Source organism: Convolutriloba macropyga, chromosome 2, assembly GCF_964194025.1.
Source record: "Convolutriloba macropyga chromosome 2, txConMacr16.3, whole genome shotgun sequence".
In the NCBI taxonomy this organism is placed as follows: Eukaryota; Metazoa; Xenacoelomorpha; order Acoela; family Convolutidae; genus Convolutriloba; species Convolutriloba macropyga.
Genome location: NC_134469.1, coordinates 64060238 through 64077294, shown reverse-complemented (window position 1 = coordinate 64077294; position 17057 = coordinate 64060238). Strand labels below are relative to the sequence as shown.

General features: G+C 36.0%; 2 protein-coding genes across 3 annotated transcripts in view; both read right to left on the bottom strand.

Moving 5' to 3' along the window:
* The window catches only part of LOC142334600 (uncharacterized), a 49955-nt gene extending 33187 nt beyond the window's left edge, over positions 1–16768 (bottom strand). The window contains exons 1-12 of the mRNA XM_075382764.1: positions 16533–16768; positions 16082–16279; positions 15661–15796; positions 15281–15575; positions 14757–14910; positions 9894–10133; positions 8754–8966; positions 8098–8307; positions 3439–3655; positions 2703–2889; positions 2113–2340; positions 1328–1478 (exon numbers count right to left, since the gene is read on the bottom strand). Of these exons, the coding sequence (XP_075238879.1) occupies positions 1328–1478; positions 2113–2340; positions 2703–2889; positions 3439–3655; positions 8098–8307; positions 8754–8966; positions 9894–10133; positions 14757–14910; positions 15281–15575; positions 15661–15796; positions 16082–16279; positions 16533–16751 (2448 nt within the window). The 5' untranslated portion in view covers positions 16752–16768. The remainder of the gene's footprint in view (positions 1–1327; positions 1479–2112; positions 2341–2702; positions 2890–3438; positions 3656–8097; positions 8308–8753; positions 8967–9893; positions 10134–14756; positions 14911–15280; positions 15576–15660; positions 15797–16081; positions 16280–16532) is intronic.
* LOC142335402 (proteasome maturation protein-like) overlaps positions 1–17057 on the bottom strand; it is a 517526-nt gene that overhangs the window by 127185 nt on the left and 373284 nt on the right. The gene's annotated exons all lie outside the window — the stretch shown is intronic.

Sequence of the window (17057 nt, the reverse complement as noted above, 5' to 3'; positions counted from 1 at the left end):
AATCACCAGAAAATAAAAAAAAATCTTCAGAAAAACAAACAAGAGCATATTTGGGCACTGTTTGAATTTTCGTGCCTCCAGATTGAAAAATGAGCGTTTTCAAAACGTCAGGCAAAAGATATTATGAATAAAACTATTACAAACTGTGAAAAAAGCTACCTTTAATTGACTTGATCAGAAATCTTTTAATGCTTCTAAAAGATTAAAAATTTACTTTAAACGCTCAAAGTAATGTCAAAAACTTAAATTCAGTTATTTATAATACTATCACGACCAAATCTCATATGTACCCTAGCTATTCACCTGACTTGAATAATCCATTCCCCAAGAGACAAAAATGAGAAACAAGCACAGATTTTTCAATCTGGAGTCGTCAAGTTTTAATCACTAGAAAATTGGAAAAAAATTAAATCTCGTTTTCTCATGGTCCAAAGCAGTTAACTAAAAACTGACAATACCTAAAAAACCAACGAGTACAATCATATGATACCTAGGTGTTCAAATTAAAGGTTTTCTTTGACAATTGTAATATCTGTAAAATAATGGCAAAGCACGGAAGTTTAAACATGAACGCATAGAAGTTTCGTGAACGCACGAAAACCTAAACAAGAACGCACAAAAATCTGGTGAACGCAAGAAAAAAATCTGAATATGAACGGAGCAAAATCTTGAAATAGGCAATTTCTGTCTGAGACGGTCTGCGCATAACGATTTCCTCTGGCTCCTCAACCTGGGTTGTCTTTTTTATTTATTTTTTGCCCTTTACTGAGTTATTATCTAAGATATAGTGGAATGATTTTTCGGGTTTTGAATTACGTGAGTTCAAAAGAATAATTTTCCCCAAGAATAACCCATAACGACAAAGGTTTTAATTTAGAGTTGACAACAGACAAAACCTTTTTTCGGTGAAAAGAGCTGTTTGGCTGCTTTTGTTGTTCTAAAGGAAGCAAAAAGGTTTTCTTCAAAGATTATTCCTCAAAATTTTTGGTAATCGCAAAAGACAAATAATGTGTAGTGAGTTTTCTCAGGAAGAAAAGAAAATTTTGTAGGTTAACAAAAGAAATACAAAAACCGATGTTGGAAGAAAAATTTCTATGGATTTTTATAAAAGGCAGCAGATTTTGCTTTTCGCAACTTGGCGGTAATCCGTGTAATATTTCAAGAAACAAATAATTTACCAAAAACTGTGCATTTTTTTCTTTGCTCCCATTAATACTTTTATTTCGGCCTATGTGACGAAGCCTAACATCTTTCAATGTGGCTTTGCTTGGTGTGAATATAAACACACGTTTCAACTAAAGAGGGCGGTCCCTTCTGAGTCACTTACTTGAGGGCCGTCTGGAAATTGTCTGAGTTTATTTGAGTCGAGAGAGGCACAGAAAATTGTTGTACCGGAGTCTTCATGTTCACTGTCACTTGAACCACCAGCTGTCATCGCCATCTGCAGACAACCCGTCACGACTTTGCTTTCTGACAGTCTGAAGAAATTATTTTTGTTATACTAATATTGCATGACACGAGTTAGAATGCAAGTGGTTAGAATGCATTGCAAGGAACGAGGCTGTAAGATATTGCATGATGCAAAATTATCCTGCAACATCTTAGGAAAGGAATGGACGAAAATCATCGGTAGTTTTATAAAAGCTAAAGGAATATGTTGCAAGATAATCACTCGTAAAGTCTCGGCCTACACAAGATATTAAATGAAAACTCAATGGAACCTCAATGGGCTAAAAGAATTCATCGCAATTTACCAAAACTTTCAAAAGAGAATGTTCATCTGTGTCTTCACATCTAAAAGCTGGTCGCACTTAAAAACTTAAAGCCGGTCGGTCTATTGCAGATAGAATTGCTTTGAATTGATGATAGAATGTTTTATCTTAAAAATTACCTATTTCATCACTCAGTTTCCCCCCTTTTTCATATTTTTCCAAAGTAACTGGGTGTACATAATAAGACCAGAGGGGCCCAAGTTAAAAGAAGAGAATGACTATATAAGAGCTGGGCTGGGATGGTATAATAAACAAACATTTTTGCGAAAAAAACACTAATCACTGCGTAGAACGATTGTTTAGCTATTTGGAATTATTTTCTAGCAAAAGGAGTGAAAACCTGTCAGTGTGCTCAGGAGTCCACATCATTTTATACTTTTGGCCATTTTCTCCAGTTCTGACATTTTTGCGAGACTGATGATTGGTCGTGGAACCCTGCATCACAGCCGACAGAAAATCATTGGAGAGTGAAAATTGTCTCATAGGCACGTGTTTCCCGCCAGTTGAACACGATATTGCGTCCCAGTTTGCAACAGGATCTCGCCCACCAATCAAATATGATGTCACACTAAAACATAAACTTAAGCTCACTCAAATCCCCCCAAGAACACCAACGCACACAACACACACACACACACACACACACACACACACACACACACACACACACACACACACACACACACACACATACATACACAAACACATACACCAGCACACACCAACAGACACATACACTTAGGTCTCCTTATTTTGAAGCACCACATGGCTAATGTGGTCAACACAGGATGGTTTTCCGCATTTAGGAAAATTATTTTGTTTCCAATCCTCTATTCAAGCTGAGATGAAAAGATGGGAAAAGCATTGCCCAAGAATACCCGAGAAAAGCTTTTTTGTTTTTCATTTCATTTTCGTTTGGTTCTGATTTACCTCAACTTGAGTGCAGAAGCAATGGTCTGAATGAGGTCACAATTTTTGTAGGAAATATCCGTGTCTGTGATAATGGTCAGTACTCTATTGCACGAGGGTTTATTTTGTCGGATTGAATTGCGGAACTCCGAAGCGACCATATTGATGAAAGTTGTCAAATTCATTGACGTTTTCTTTTCCGCCGTTTCTAGAAAAACATCAATGTGTGTAACATTAAATATGAGCTATGTTTGAACAGATTTGATTGATTCCCCTTTTTAAAAACTTCATTATAGATTATCGACCGCAAAAATTGATAGGCGACAAATTTTTTCGGCAAATTCAGTTCTCAACTATGTATTTCGACAACGCGTTCTTCAACTATATGTAATTTCGACTGTATGTCAAAGAATGAAACTATTTATAAGATTCGATGAAAAATGGTGACTTATGCGTCAATAATTTTTTGTGAGCTCCTGTTTGTAAAGAGTAATGTAGTAAGTCTTGAACTGGACTAAAAGGAGGAGTTCATGGGTTCTGTAGTGTCACTTTGAGCAGCGTACCATCTTTTAACATTGATGTAAAATGTGTCAGCTGCCAGTGAAAATGCTATACAAATGCAGAGTATTATAAGGGAAATTTCAAACGTCTTCCCATAGTCTTAACTTGATTCTTTAGTACACAGGTTCCTAGTATTGCAAATTTTCGTCAATTGATATCTAGATTTTCATCAATTGTTTTTTTTTAAAATACTAACCAACAGCACGAATGAGATGGTCTTTATCAAGATAGACACTACGCATAGAGGAGTACACTTTTGTTCCTGATGCTGTGATAATGTTGAGTCGGTCACGTGGTCCTACAGTCGCAAGAATTTGCGGAATAAGTTGAATTGACTCTTGCAAGTTGTTCACATCACGCACATACATGACAATCAGACTGTCTTTCGTCTGCATCTGTTCAGATTTCAGAAGCTAAATTTTGAAAAACAGAAACTTAAAATCACACTTCACTAACCCGAGTTGAGATTTTTACTGAACATTATGTAAGAAATGAGCTGACAGCCACTGAAAGAAAATATTTTTCATCGGATAAAAGTTACATAGTTATCCGCTTACTGACCCGAGTTTTCAACACATTTTTAGCGTAATTTTGGCACTTTTGAACACATGAAGCGGCTAATCATGTAACATTTTTGTGCTTAAAAAATTCTTAGCCCCTGTCAGCGTCTGCCGAGATTAGTCTCTTTATGGCTCGAGTACAAAATCTTTTTTTAATAAGTCTGGTTTTTTGCAAATTGCTTTGCACCAGAGCAGTTCAAATTAAATAACAGTTGGAAAACTGCCTAAAAACGAAATTGTCAACTCTTATGGCAAACCAGTTATGCCATATTACTTGATTGACTGAAACCAGGTAGCTTAATTGCACTGCTCTTATACCCATCGGAAATGATGTATGTGCGACGCTTTTCAGTTGTTCTCCTCTCCAAAAATATGAATTAACATATTCTAAAAAATGCAGATTTTTGATTGATTGGTGGCTCCTCGGAATTGCATTCCTAGAGTAGGTCATAAGCAATAATGTGCAATAAAATTGCACGTACAATTCTTATGCAAGTAATGTGGTGAACGCGCTAAAATTCTCTAATTTTCTGAAGTGCAGAAAATATGTAAGAATTCTGCTGAAGTTTTAAAGTGTTGAATTTATGAAAGGAATGTGCTGCAAAATGTGCTGCAATTGTGTAAAAAATGAGTCGACAATTGATGATAATATTTTATTCAGCACATTCAGCGCCTAAAACTAGTAACTGTTTTCACCAATTAACGTTGATTTTATATACTTTCAAACAAATTTTGAGCAATTATTTTAATCGGGCGTTTATACAATTCTTCAAATGATTACTACTATATTTCATTCAGTTATAGAAAAACATACCCGGCAGATTGCCGGAAAATAGCCGCCATTGATTCCAATAAGCTTGATTGGGATTGAAAGAATAGAAGATATTGGAAAAAAAGATTTTTGTACAAAAACATTTTTTAAGTCCGATTTATTTTGATGGCATTTCGTAGTTAAACAAAACTTACTTCTGTTTCCTAGAGAGAGGCTACAGGGGCTACAATCAATACCGAAAAGTAATAGAGATGGTAACTAAGACTTATAGGAACGACGTTCAAATGGCGGGCATCTAAAATTGTGCTTTATGGGTTTATCCCGTTTCTATTTCTGACTTCAATTTTTTATACTGACTCTGTTCACTTTGAATTGCTTTGCTGAGCAACTGATGTTCAAAATCACTTTTAGCAGAATGAGAGAAGAGAGAAACTAGCCTAGGGAAGTCAAAAAGATATCACGCAAAATGTTGAAAAAGCGGCAAAAAAGCGGCAAAATGAGGTAAAGCGAAACATTTTTTCATTCGACGAAGTAAAAAAACATAGCAGGACAAGTCCTGACGTACAATTCAAAGATTTTTCACTGAATAAACAGAAAAACAAGAACTAGAATGGACTATGAGTGAATTGAGAAATCCATTTTAAAGAAAATCAGATAAAAAATAAGAAAAAAAAACAGAAAATCAATGTCTCAATGTTGCATGTGAACAAAAAAACCACTAGCGCGAATTGAAAATTTAATTCAAACAAAAAAACTAGGCCTAGATTGAGCTGTGAATGAATTGAGAAAACCAATTAGACAAAAAAATCCGATCCAAAAAATCGAAAAACTGTAAAAATCAGAGTGAAACTGCCGCATTTGAACAAAAAACCACAACCGAGAAACCGAAATTTTGTTCGAACACCATTTTCTCACTCTACTTTAAAATTAGAGCAAAAAAATTCACGCCGCATAGCCACTCGCTTTTTCCCTCCATTTCCTGTTTCGGCGTGACCAAAATCACTACTCCAATTTGACTTCAAAAATCATGAAAATGTGTGAACAGATCTTAAAAACAACATAGCCGGAAGAAATCCGGAAACGACTCGAAGCAGAAAATTGCCCATTCTTATGACTGAATAACTGAACAACTATTGTGAACCCTGAACCTCCATAAATGCCATAAAAAATTAAGGAAGAATAGAAACGGCATTCAAAAACAAATTGAACGAAAAAACTATAAAAACTTAATTTTTTTAACTGGAGTTTTTTATAGTACAAGGAAACATAAAGCCGAATAAAGTTCTTTTGCAATTAGAGCAATGAAAAGCTCGCAAAACAATGGGTAAGTCATATAAGGCTAAGAAACTTGTCTAAGATTTAAAAAAAGAAAACCTTCAAAAAGTAAGAAAGACGGTTTTAAATTTCTCAATTTTTCAGTCAATTTTCCTCTGAAAAAAATGAGTTATACCAAGAAAACTTTAGTCAATTGGTATCTGAATATTTCTTAACAAAATTTTATCCAAATCCCACTTAAAGCATTAAAAAACAGGCAAAAAATCATTAAGTTTCGTCTAAAAATCAGCAAAACTGATCAAAATCTACAAATTAGCATTAAACTCAAATTTGCTATACTTTTGGCTAGACAACTAGGACAACTATTGTGAACCCTGAACATCCACAAATGCCATAGAAAATTAGGGAAGAATAGAAACGGCATTCAAAAGCAAATTGAACAAAAAATTATAAAAATTAAGTTTTTTTTTAATTTGAGTTTTTTTAATAGTACAAGGAAACATAAAGCCCAGTAAAATTCCTTCCCAATTACGGCAAGGGAAAGCTCGCAAAACAATGGGCAAGTCATAATAGCCTAAGTAACTTGTCTAAGACCAAGAAAAAAAGAAAAACTGCAAAAAAAATAAGAAAAATGGTTCAAAATTCCTCAATTTTGTGTCAATTTTCCGAAGAAAAGAATAATTTACACCAATAAAACTTTAGTCAATTGTTAAATGAATATGCCCTAAGTAACATGCTTCCATTCAAATCCCACTTACAGCTTTAATACAAAAAAAACAGGCAAAAAATCATTAAGTTTCGTCTAAAAATCAGCAAAACTGATCAAATACCTCCAAATTAGCATTAAACTCAGAATTAACTACTTGAAACCTTCAATTCCTATCAAAACAAGCCTAAAACTAATACAATATCATAATCAAACCTCATAACCATCAGAAGTTTAAAGAAACTGCTTTTAAAAGCCGCACGTGAACAAAATTTTCGCCCGCTTTTTTCACACATCAATTTCTCGCTCTCTCAAAAACAGCGGTATGAGCAAAAACCACTCTTTTCGCTCCGCTCTTAACTTTTGTTCATCCCCAAAATCACTCTAAATTTGTTCACGCATTTCATTTCCCGCTTCAAAAATCACTCCAATAAAATTGATTGAAAAAGGACTTCTCCAATAATCCTCTTCGAGTCGTAAAAAACCTGTAGAATCTCAATACACCTCTTCGAGTCGTAAAAAGACACACACGTTCACAATAATTGCTATGAATTTCGTTCAAGAGCAACTAAACATCTTATCACAGATTGAACCGAAGCCGGCCATTCATTCAAAAATTTCAAAAGTTCCGACATCTTTGAAATATAATCCAGGATGTCTCTTAGCTGCAGAAAAATTCAACTTTTTAAACACTTTAGAAAGTCAAAAAAGCTATCATAAAAGGCCTTTGAAAAAGGTTTCATATCCATAAAATCCTAAAACACGTACTTAGTTTGAACACCTAAAATCTGTGCGAAAGAACATTCTTGATTATTCTTTTATAACCTGTTTAGGATAAGTCAATTTCAATAAAAAATTATCCCCAAAAGGTCTACAAAATTTCATGTTTGTCAATGAAACTTCCCAATTTTGTTTACAATGATTCTGCTGCAAAGAAACCACTACCTTAGTGTGCCTGGTACTCCAATTTGAGTTTTATTCAACACTTTTAAAGAATTTTTCCTCATTATTCTTTTTTCTCTTTGCGCATTCCAGGCGAGGGATGTGGGGGGTTTGATATACACTATTGAAAAGATAAACACTGACCAATAGAAGGTAGTCATTTGAACAAAAAAACTGCTTTTAAAAGCCGCACGTGAACAAAAAAATTTCGCCCGCTTAGAGAAAATTTTTTCACACATCAATTTCTCGCTCTCTCAAAAACAGCGGTATGAACAAAAACCACTCTCTTTTCGCTCTCAACTCTGTACAGCCCCAAAATCAGTCCAAACTTTTTCACGCGTTTCATTTCCCGCTTCAAAAATCACTCCAATAAAATTGATTAAAAAAAAGGACTTCTCCAATACTCCTCTTCGAGTCGTAAAAAAAGACAGCGCCCCAATACAATTCAAATTCTTTGAATTGTAAAAAAATAGGAGCGCTATGATAGCCGGCTGAGAAGATGAGGGCGGCTATTAATAATAAAAGTATAGACCAAAGCTTCACACAGGATCACAGCAAAATTTTGTCCTATGGGGAGTAAATTGCAAAAACTTAACAAACCATCTGTGCATTCTCAGGTGTCACGTCAAATTTAGACTGGCAGTCAGTGGCAGTAGTGTCAAATCCCGGCAGAATCCTGGCCATCCTATTTTTAGGGTTGTTGGAGTCTGAAGTGATGAAAAACTGCCATTTAATGTAAGGGTTCTCAGACTGAGACTCTGACCAGAGGGTATCCAGACGCTTTGACAGACAAAGCTTGCTCTTCGTGACCTTAAACAGTATTTCAATTTAAAACTGCTAGATTACTAACGTATAATTAAAATTCAAAAAGTGCTCAAGTGTAAATATCCTACCAAAATTTGAATGTTTTCGGAGGCAACATCTTTCAAATCGAATGTTGAACCACATGTCCAAGTGAATTGCAGGATTAATTGCAAATGCCCCCTTTGTTTTATTTTTGCTCGTTTTATTAATTAAACCTGTCAGCCGTTTAATGATTTTCAAGAAAAAGCTGTACAGTGAAATTGATATCTTATCATTTGATTGCCTTCAAATTTCGATTAAAAAGTTTAAACTTAATTAGTTAAACTTAATCAAATTAAACGCCTGTAACAACTAAAGTCGTCGTAGTGAGGAACTTTTTTTGAATGAGTGATAGGCAAGGTGGTTATGATACAAGAACAGTATAACGGGGAACTCGAATGAAATGAAATAACCTGATCACGTTCAAAGTCCTCAATAGAGGGATTGAAAGAGAGCTGGTCCTGAAGAGATGTGCTTAGAATTAGGGATCCCTCATTGACAGACACCCGCCTTGTTTTGTAGAAGTCATCTCCAGTGACAAAGTTGCTCTTTTCAGGAGTAAAAGCCCCAGAGCAAACAGTATTGAGCAACTTGGATTCTCCACAGTTCACCTTATCCTTTGAAATCTGAAAATCATTTTAGATGAGATTTTAGATCACTTTTAGTCACGCCCAATTACGTATCATAATGTCATAATGTTTCCCAAATTGATGCAATCGTAGTCATAGCCTTACTCTTCAGACAATCGTGCAAATTGCAATGAAATAAGAAATGCTTGATGTTGAATAGAAATGAACCGAGCAATCAAATGCTATGTTGTGGTCTGATCTGTTACAGAACTCGTAGTATTATTATTATGTCAACACAGTGCGAGGTGCCATATGGTAGAATGACTTGTCTAGACTCAAATGAATGCCTCAGCAAGGTCTTTATAAAAACACGCAATTGACAGAACCTGATCAAACAAAACTGAACATTTATGTATATCTATTAGATCACGTCACATAGAGGAACGAGCGGATATAAATAGAAACAACCCGGGTCGAGGTGTCACCGCTAAAATTCGCTAACAGATATAAGATTTGCGGTGAATTTGAGTAAAAAGTGTAAGATTTGTGCTCAATTCGATGAATGCGGTGAAAAAAATTTTTTCACTGCTACCAGCAGAATGCGATGAAAAACAAAAATTTTCACCGCTAAAATCGCAAATCTTACAATTATTCACCGCTAATTCCAACGCTTATCTTAATTTCACAGGAAATTTCATTGAAGTAAGTGAGAGATAGAGCAGTGTAATAAGAAGTTATTGACCTGCAGGAGGTGAGAGGTTCGAACCCGTGTACGGAAGTTTAGCTTTTGTAAGAAATGTGGTGAAAATTTTTTTAACCGCTAAAGACCACAAATATTACAAAAATTTACCGCATTCAACGCTAAAAGATGCGGGCGCTTTGCGGTGAAGAAATTTTTTTTCACGGCTATTCACCGCTAATCTTACAGTTTTTGGCCCAAACCTCGAGCTAGGAAGGACGGGAAAAAAATAAACAGGAACGTACACTCAAACTGTTCTCTGCCTGCAGAGCGACCCTTGTGAGCAGTTCTTCTGTTTGTGTCACTACTTGTTCAGCTGTTCGCATGAACTGTTTAGGGCACTGCATCTGAGCACGATTGGATGTTGAAATTATGCTCCCTCCTCCAAACTGCCCTCTGAGTTTAGCGACTTCTTCCTCACCGTAAAGCTCATTGGAACAGTAGTTGTACTGATCTCTACTCTCCCTCAGCATTCGCTCATATACCTGTAATAGGAGTATATCCAGTAAAACCAGGCTTGCCCTAATTGAGAAGTCTGAACAAAAACGACAAAAATTTGTAACAGATCATCGGTATGTTGGGTTTGCAGCGTAAGAAAGCGTCGGTACGTTCGGTTTGTTCGGTATTGTCGGTTTCGAACGTAAAAATGATATGTTATCGTCGTTTTTAGACGCAAAAGAGATTCAGTATATTCGGTTCTAGAATATTTTGCATGTTCGGTATTTATACGTAAGAGACCGTCAGTATGTTCGGTTTTAGACGTAAGAAATTGTCGGTTTATTCCACAGGAAATTTTGGTTTATCTGTTTATAATGACAATTGTTATGATGGCGTTCTTTTTGCAAAAATTTCAAACATACTTCTCAGAGAAAAGTTCAAAAAAATGTGCAAACTTATTGAATATTCTTCATTCGCTAAGTGACAAAAATATTTGAACGAATATAAATTTCTTGGTCATTTTTTAATACAAAAATCTAACTTACTTGTTGAAAATGGATGAAGAATCTGTTGAATTATTCACATTCATTGAAAATAAGTATTGTTTCTTGTAGCTTACAAGCAAATTTCTTGACGATTGGTTACGTTTGAAACCGATGATGCCAAGCTTTTTAGGATTGATCTGCTGAACCGTTCTGCTTTTAACACCCAGAAAAAAAGTTGCATGATGTTGCTCTCAATGTCACCAAATCTCTCTTGCGTTTAAAAAACGACGTTACCGAATTTCTCTTACGTTTTATGTAAAAAAAATGGCCACAACTTTGTAGGAACTTTTGTCCTTTATGGCCAAAAAAAAACAAAATAAGTGGACCAGTAAGCCTCAAGACATGAACGAATGTGTAAGTTGTCCTGCTTAAAACTAAAAACTGACTCAAGGTAGGTGCAATTTAAGCGTAACCGTAAATCAAGGTAAATTTAACTAAAATTAATTAACGGAGTTTTTCCCAATTTAATTATTTGAATCGTTTTGCTCTATAGTTTCAGTTGAAAAATAAGTTTCAATAAACTCTAAAGTTACAAGCATCCTCTAATATTTAACAATTGCATTCAGGATTTTTTTCAGGACCAATAAGTATCTATGCGAACGAAGAAACAGTGCTGCGCACCTGCCACCAAAGCAATTCCAAATATAGATTATTAGAACTCAATTACATCTTTCATAGTTACTCAACCAATTCAATGCATTTTCCAGCAGTTCACAATTTATCTTGCAAAAAATTGTTTGTATCCATGCACTAACAAAAACTGTTTTAAAAAAATGACAATGCCACTGTATAGAACGACACAACTGTATGAAAGCTTGGCGAACAAAAACAACAACAACAACAACAAAAACAACATGAACATCGTCATCAACAGCAACAACAACGACAATAAAAACAACAAAGACAACAACAACAACAACAAAAACAACATGAACATCGTCATCAACAGCAACAACAACGACAATAAAAACAACAAAGACAACAACAACAACAACGACATTAACAACAACAATTACTGCAACAACATCAACAACAGCAACGGCAGCAGCTGCAGCAACAACAACAACATCATCATCATCATCATCAACAACAACAAGAACAAAAACAACAACAACACCAACTACCGACAGCAACAACAACAACAACAAGAACAACAAAAAACAACAACATCATCATCAACAACAACAATTACAGCAGCAACAACAACAACAACAACTCCAATGACCGAAAGCAGCAACAACAACAAAAACAGAAAAAACAACAATAAGAACATCAAGAACAACAACGACAGCAACAAAATTTACAGCAAAAAAACAGCAACAACAAAAACAACAACTACAGCACAGCATCATCATCACCAAAAACAACGGACGACATCAGCAGAACAACATCAACATCAACAAGAACAACAATAACAACAACAACAACAAAAACAGCAACAACATCAACAACAACAACGACAGCAGCAGCAATAACAACAACATCATCATCAACCACAAAAAACAACACCAACGACCGACAGCAACAACAACAACAAGAACAACATCATCGACAAAAACAACGCCAAAAATTACAGCAACAGCCTCATCATCAACAACGACAACATCATCATCATCAACAACAACAACGCCAACGACCGACAGCAACAACAACAAAAACAAAACAACAACATCATTAACCACAACAACAACAACAAAAATTACAGCAACAACAACAACAACAACAAAAACAACAACAACAACAAACGGCAACAGCAACAACAACAAAAACAACACCAACGAAAGCAGCAACAACAGCATCAACAAAAACAACGACAACAACAAAAACAACAACAACAACAACAAAAACAACAAGAGTAACAACATCAATTACAGCAACAACATCATCATCATCATCAACAACAAGAACAATAACAACAACATCAACACAACAACAACAATGAAAACAACAAAAACATCAACAACAGCAGCAACAACAACAGCAACAACAACAACCACAACAACAACAACAACAACAACAACAACAACAACAACACTAACTCCAACAACACCATCAACAACAACAACAATAACAACAACACTAACTCCAACAACACCATCAACAACAACAACAATAACAGCAACAACATCAACAACAACAACGAAAGCAGCAGCAACAACAGCATCAAAAACATCAACAACATCATCATCAACGACAACAAGAATAACAACAACAATGATAACAACAACAATTATAACCTGCAAAACATGTGCGTGACGTTTAGATCAAATTTTGGTTAATCCTTATACTGTATGGGACATCAATCTGTTAACTGTGTTAAGTTCAAACACTGAACATCTTTCTCGATTATCTCGAACTTTGATATTTCAACATTTAACATTTGCGACATTCAACAAAATAAAAATTCAATAAGGCCACATGCAACAACTCTGCGATTTTACTCTCCGTCAAGTTATGATAATAACTATTTTTATTGAAATATTTTAAAAAGTTTGTCCAATCGACTAAATAGCTGCAGCAAAAGCGTTGTATATATAAGTAACAAAGCAAAAAGAAAACTGCGGAAATCAGTCAGATAAACAATAAAACCCGTAGCCTTAACCTCGCCTTATTAAAAGAATTTAAAAGTTTTCTTTGAGAGCACTTTTTTTCTTGCATGCTAATTTATTGTCAACGAAAAGACCAGCACAACATTTTGAGTAGAGCAAAAATTTAGCGCTATAGTCAGCAGAAGTTGAGCAAACGACTGTTTACAGGCTTTTTGGGTCCAGCGCGGTCTTTTCGATTGAGCATGGTTTTTCCAAAGGTCATGGCCTTAAGTAGGGACAGTAAATAGTAAAACTATTTTCCAACTGTTCCAACATATGATTTAAAAAAAATTAATTGAAAAGTAGCTTGAACAGAAAGTTTTCCGACTTTATGCATTGATCTAAACTCTGACTATGGCTTGATGACATCAATTTAAGTTAAGAACTCCCCTGAATCGATTCTTCATACACCCACCCTTACACCCACCCGTATTCTTTAAGCAAATTATTCAGGCGTGGACAGTAGAAAAGACAGGGTGTTTAAATAGTTTTGTGAGAGCAAGAGACCCAATTTTCCACCCAATTAAATCCAGAATGACCAAACGCCCTCCTTTTAACTTCAGAACAAGTAGGAAGCAGGGCGGAAGAGATAGTAATATGAATAATAACTTGTAATGTGGCTCTCTTTATTAGCTTTGACTGTGAGAGAGTGTGCAGATATAATCTGCTTCTGTTTGCCTCTGAGCTAAACAATTGCTTTAGCTACCCCCCCCCCCCCCCCCCCCCCCCCGCGCGCTCCTCAATAAAACGGCCCGAATGGCACAATCTAAAACGGAAGACTGAGTGCTGCGTGAAATAATTAAACTATCCATTGTTCAACTTATGAATCTCGGTTTTGTCCATTATAGTCCATAGATTGGGGCTCATCCTCCCCTCTAATTACCTTAACTATTGTATACAATGACGTTGGGGGGGGGACAGTAAGGAAACTTTTAAGTTTACAAAAATAACTGTAATAGATGATCTAATGTTTCTGATTTTTTTTTGAATTGAGGAATTAAGTTTGGTCACAATGCAATTAAGTAGTTCAGGGTTTAATTGTAAAACCTGAACTTGATAGGAAACAAAATATATGCACTTTATCTGGCAATCTATTTTGATTTTTTTATTCAAATTCAATCTGGTTATGTCAGCAGTTCTCCAGAAAAATAAACCTATACAAAATGAAACACATTTCTTTTTGCGCGCTCAAAGCAACTTGTGATCAGATTTTTAGTCGTTTTTATCCGTCTTTTCCGGTCCTCTAATCAGTCCGTTCAAGATCGAAATGTCCCATGTTTCAGACTTTTTATGTGTTCGAATCCAGCCCTGATTACACTCTTCCGGACCAAAATGACCTCTAATCAGAATATCCTAAATAAACTTGACCTGTAATCAGATCAACTGAGATCAACTTGACCTCACGTCGTAGCATCGTGCGACCATTGGCAAGCTGATGCATGAGGGGGGGGGGGGGCTTGGTTGGCCAGTGGAATGCTCCAGTATTACTCCAATTGATTGTTTTCTGCCGTAAGAAAGATTTTTAAGCAGTATTTACTGAGTATGAGTCGGGTAGCTGTTGGAAAAGTGACTTGGGTAGGGATCCACAGACAGTACCCTGGATCTGGACGGAGCCTCGAGATGACACCCGCACCACTGGCACACACGCACCAAGCTGTCCACTCCAATCACCATCGTCACCCCCCTCATTTCTAAATATACTAAAATGAATTTCGAGAAGTAATTAATCCAAAAATTAGTCAATAGTTAAGCTGATTTTAAAAGCTAACTGATGTGAAGCAACTTCGAATTGAAAAATGAATAGAAAATTTGAAGAGAAATTGAGCTAAGATGACAACAAACTGGTGACTAAATTTTTGCTATCATGGTCATTTCATGGTTATCGCCGCTGGCTTCATAAACTCATCGTCAACTTTTTTCCAACTGATAATCAAAAACTGGCCATGCCTTGCAAAATTTTGTTTAAAAAATACATGAGTAGTTCAGAATTGACGTACGTGAGTATCAAGTGTCCATGTGTATCATAATAGCTATAGCACATAGCACAAAATAGTTAATCACCTTATAGGGTTCAGCTCATTCCACGATATGTGAGACATGAAGTTCGGCTCAGCCAGCATTGAGTAATAGTCCGGCACAACTATCAGATCTGTGATGCGTCTAACGGGGAACCACGCACCCATGTAGTCGCATGCTATCTGGCGTGCCACAATGTCCTGATTGGCTAATCCAACCGAGTAAACAAATACTCTAATCTGATTGGCTCCTTCTGATTCGCTGTTCAATTGCTCTATCTGGTTCAGAAGTGCCAAGTCGGCGGCGTGATCAAGAGCAAGTAGGATGACTTTGGCGCAATCTAGAAGCACAAAATCAAATCAAAAGTCGAAGCACATGCTCAACGTTATATACAACATGGCACATGCATAAGCACGATTACCAACTTTTGTGTTTGGGATTGTTGAGTAGATGGAATGCTCTTTGAATGAGGTGTGTGATTGAGTTCCCTTTCCTCACTTGGCTTTTCTCCCTATCTTTTATCTCTTCTTGCAGTGTGGACCTGTCACTCTCACGAACAATCTGAACACATTTCAAGATATTATTCATAATATTCAAGAAAATTCATAAAATTGCAAATCTGTTTCGCTTTTTCGGCTCCTACTCTACCTTTTACGAGCCCCCAGTTCTCACCAATTTTAGGAGAAAATGTCTAACCATGCTGAGCTAACATCGGTTGGTTTATGAAAAAATTGGAACTTGGAATGCGGTACTGACGTGTTATGAAATTGATGCTTAACAATTCCCTACAAGGTTCAAGCAGAAATTCCAATCAGATAAAGATTGCACAAAAAGGATCAATTTAACCTGCATCATCTGTGATGGAAGAGATGCTCTGTGAGTGTGAAGGAATTGGAAGTGGTCGGAGGCAGTGACAGTGTCAGAGAGAGCCAACAGCAATTTCGTCATCAGATCCGTAGTCTTCGTATCCTCATTTCCATTTGAAAAGGAAAAACTTGATACTAAAACCACGTTCTTGGACGGAGATCGAACCTTGGCCCAGATCTGAAACCAGACGATAATGAACAGTCATAAAATTGAATATTTAATTAAATACCGAAACTAAATTTTAAACAAGCTGGAATTCGCTCATTGTACACTTTATGACTGACTACTGTTTATTAAAAAGAAAATAAATAATTTTGTCGTCATGAACTCAACCTCAATCGTGTCCAACAAAAAAAACATTCTGATCATAAGACTATCAATTTGTATTTTTTCTTTTTGTTTCAGGTGATTAATGTCAGGCCTTACTGACCCTTTCTGCAGCGCTATTGTGCACATGTTGCTGGCTACATTGCCTTTCGGGTATTATGTCTGATGTGAGATGTAGTCCAGGATAGTTTCTGATGAATCTGGTGTTTCCATCCAAATAGTAAAGCCACTGGAACCAGTTGTTATTTCTAGCTTTTCCATTAAGTTTGCTGGTTTCTACGCCAAATGTGCGCTTCCAGTTGGCCTCCAACGCATTCGTCATGCATATTGAATTCTGAAGATCTCTCTAGAAACAGTGAACAATCGAATGATAGTAAAGGCAATCTAAGGTTTTTTCATTCTGTCCAGTAACAGCATAACAGTACTTGCCAAAATTAAATGCGGTAGGTGAAAACAAGCGGACACAGTAAGGCAGTAGAATAGATGCAATTTAGGACTAAACTAATTAATATAGCCTCAAATAATATAAAGCCTCAAACACAGCCTCAAAGTAATATGCCTGAGTCAAATGCTATTCGCTTGAGTAAGGGAATAAGTTACAACCAAACTATCTTGTTCTAATTACTTT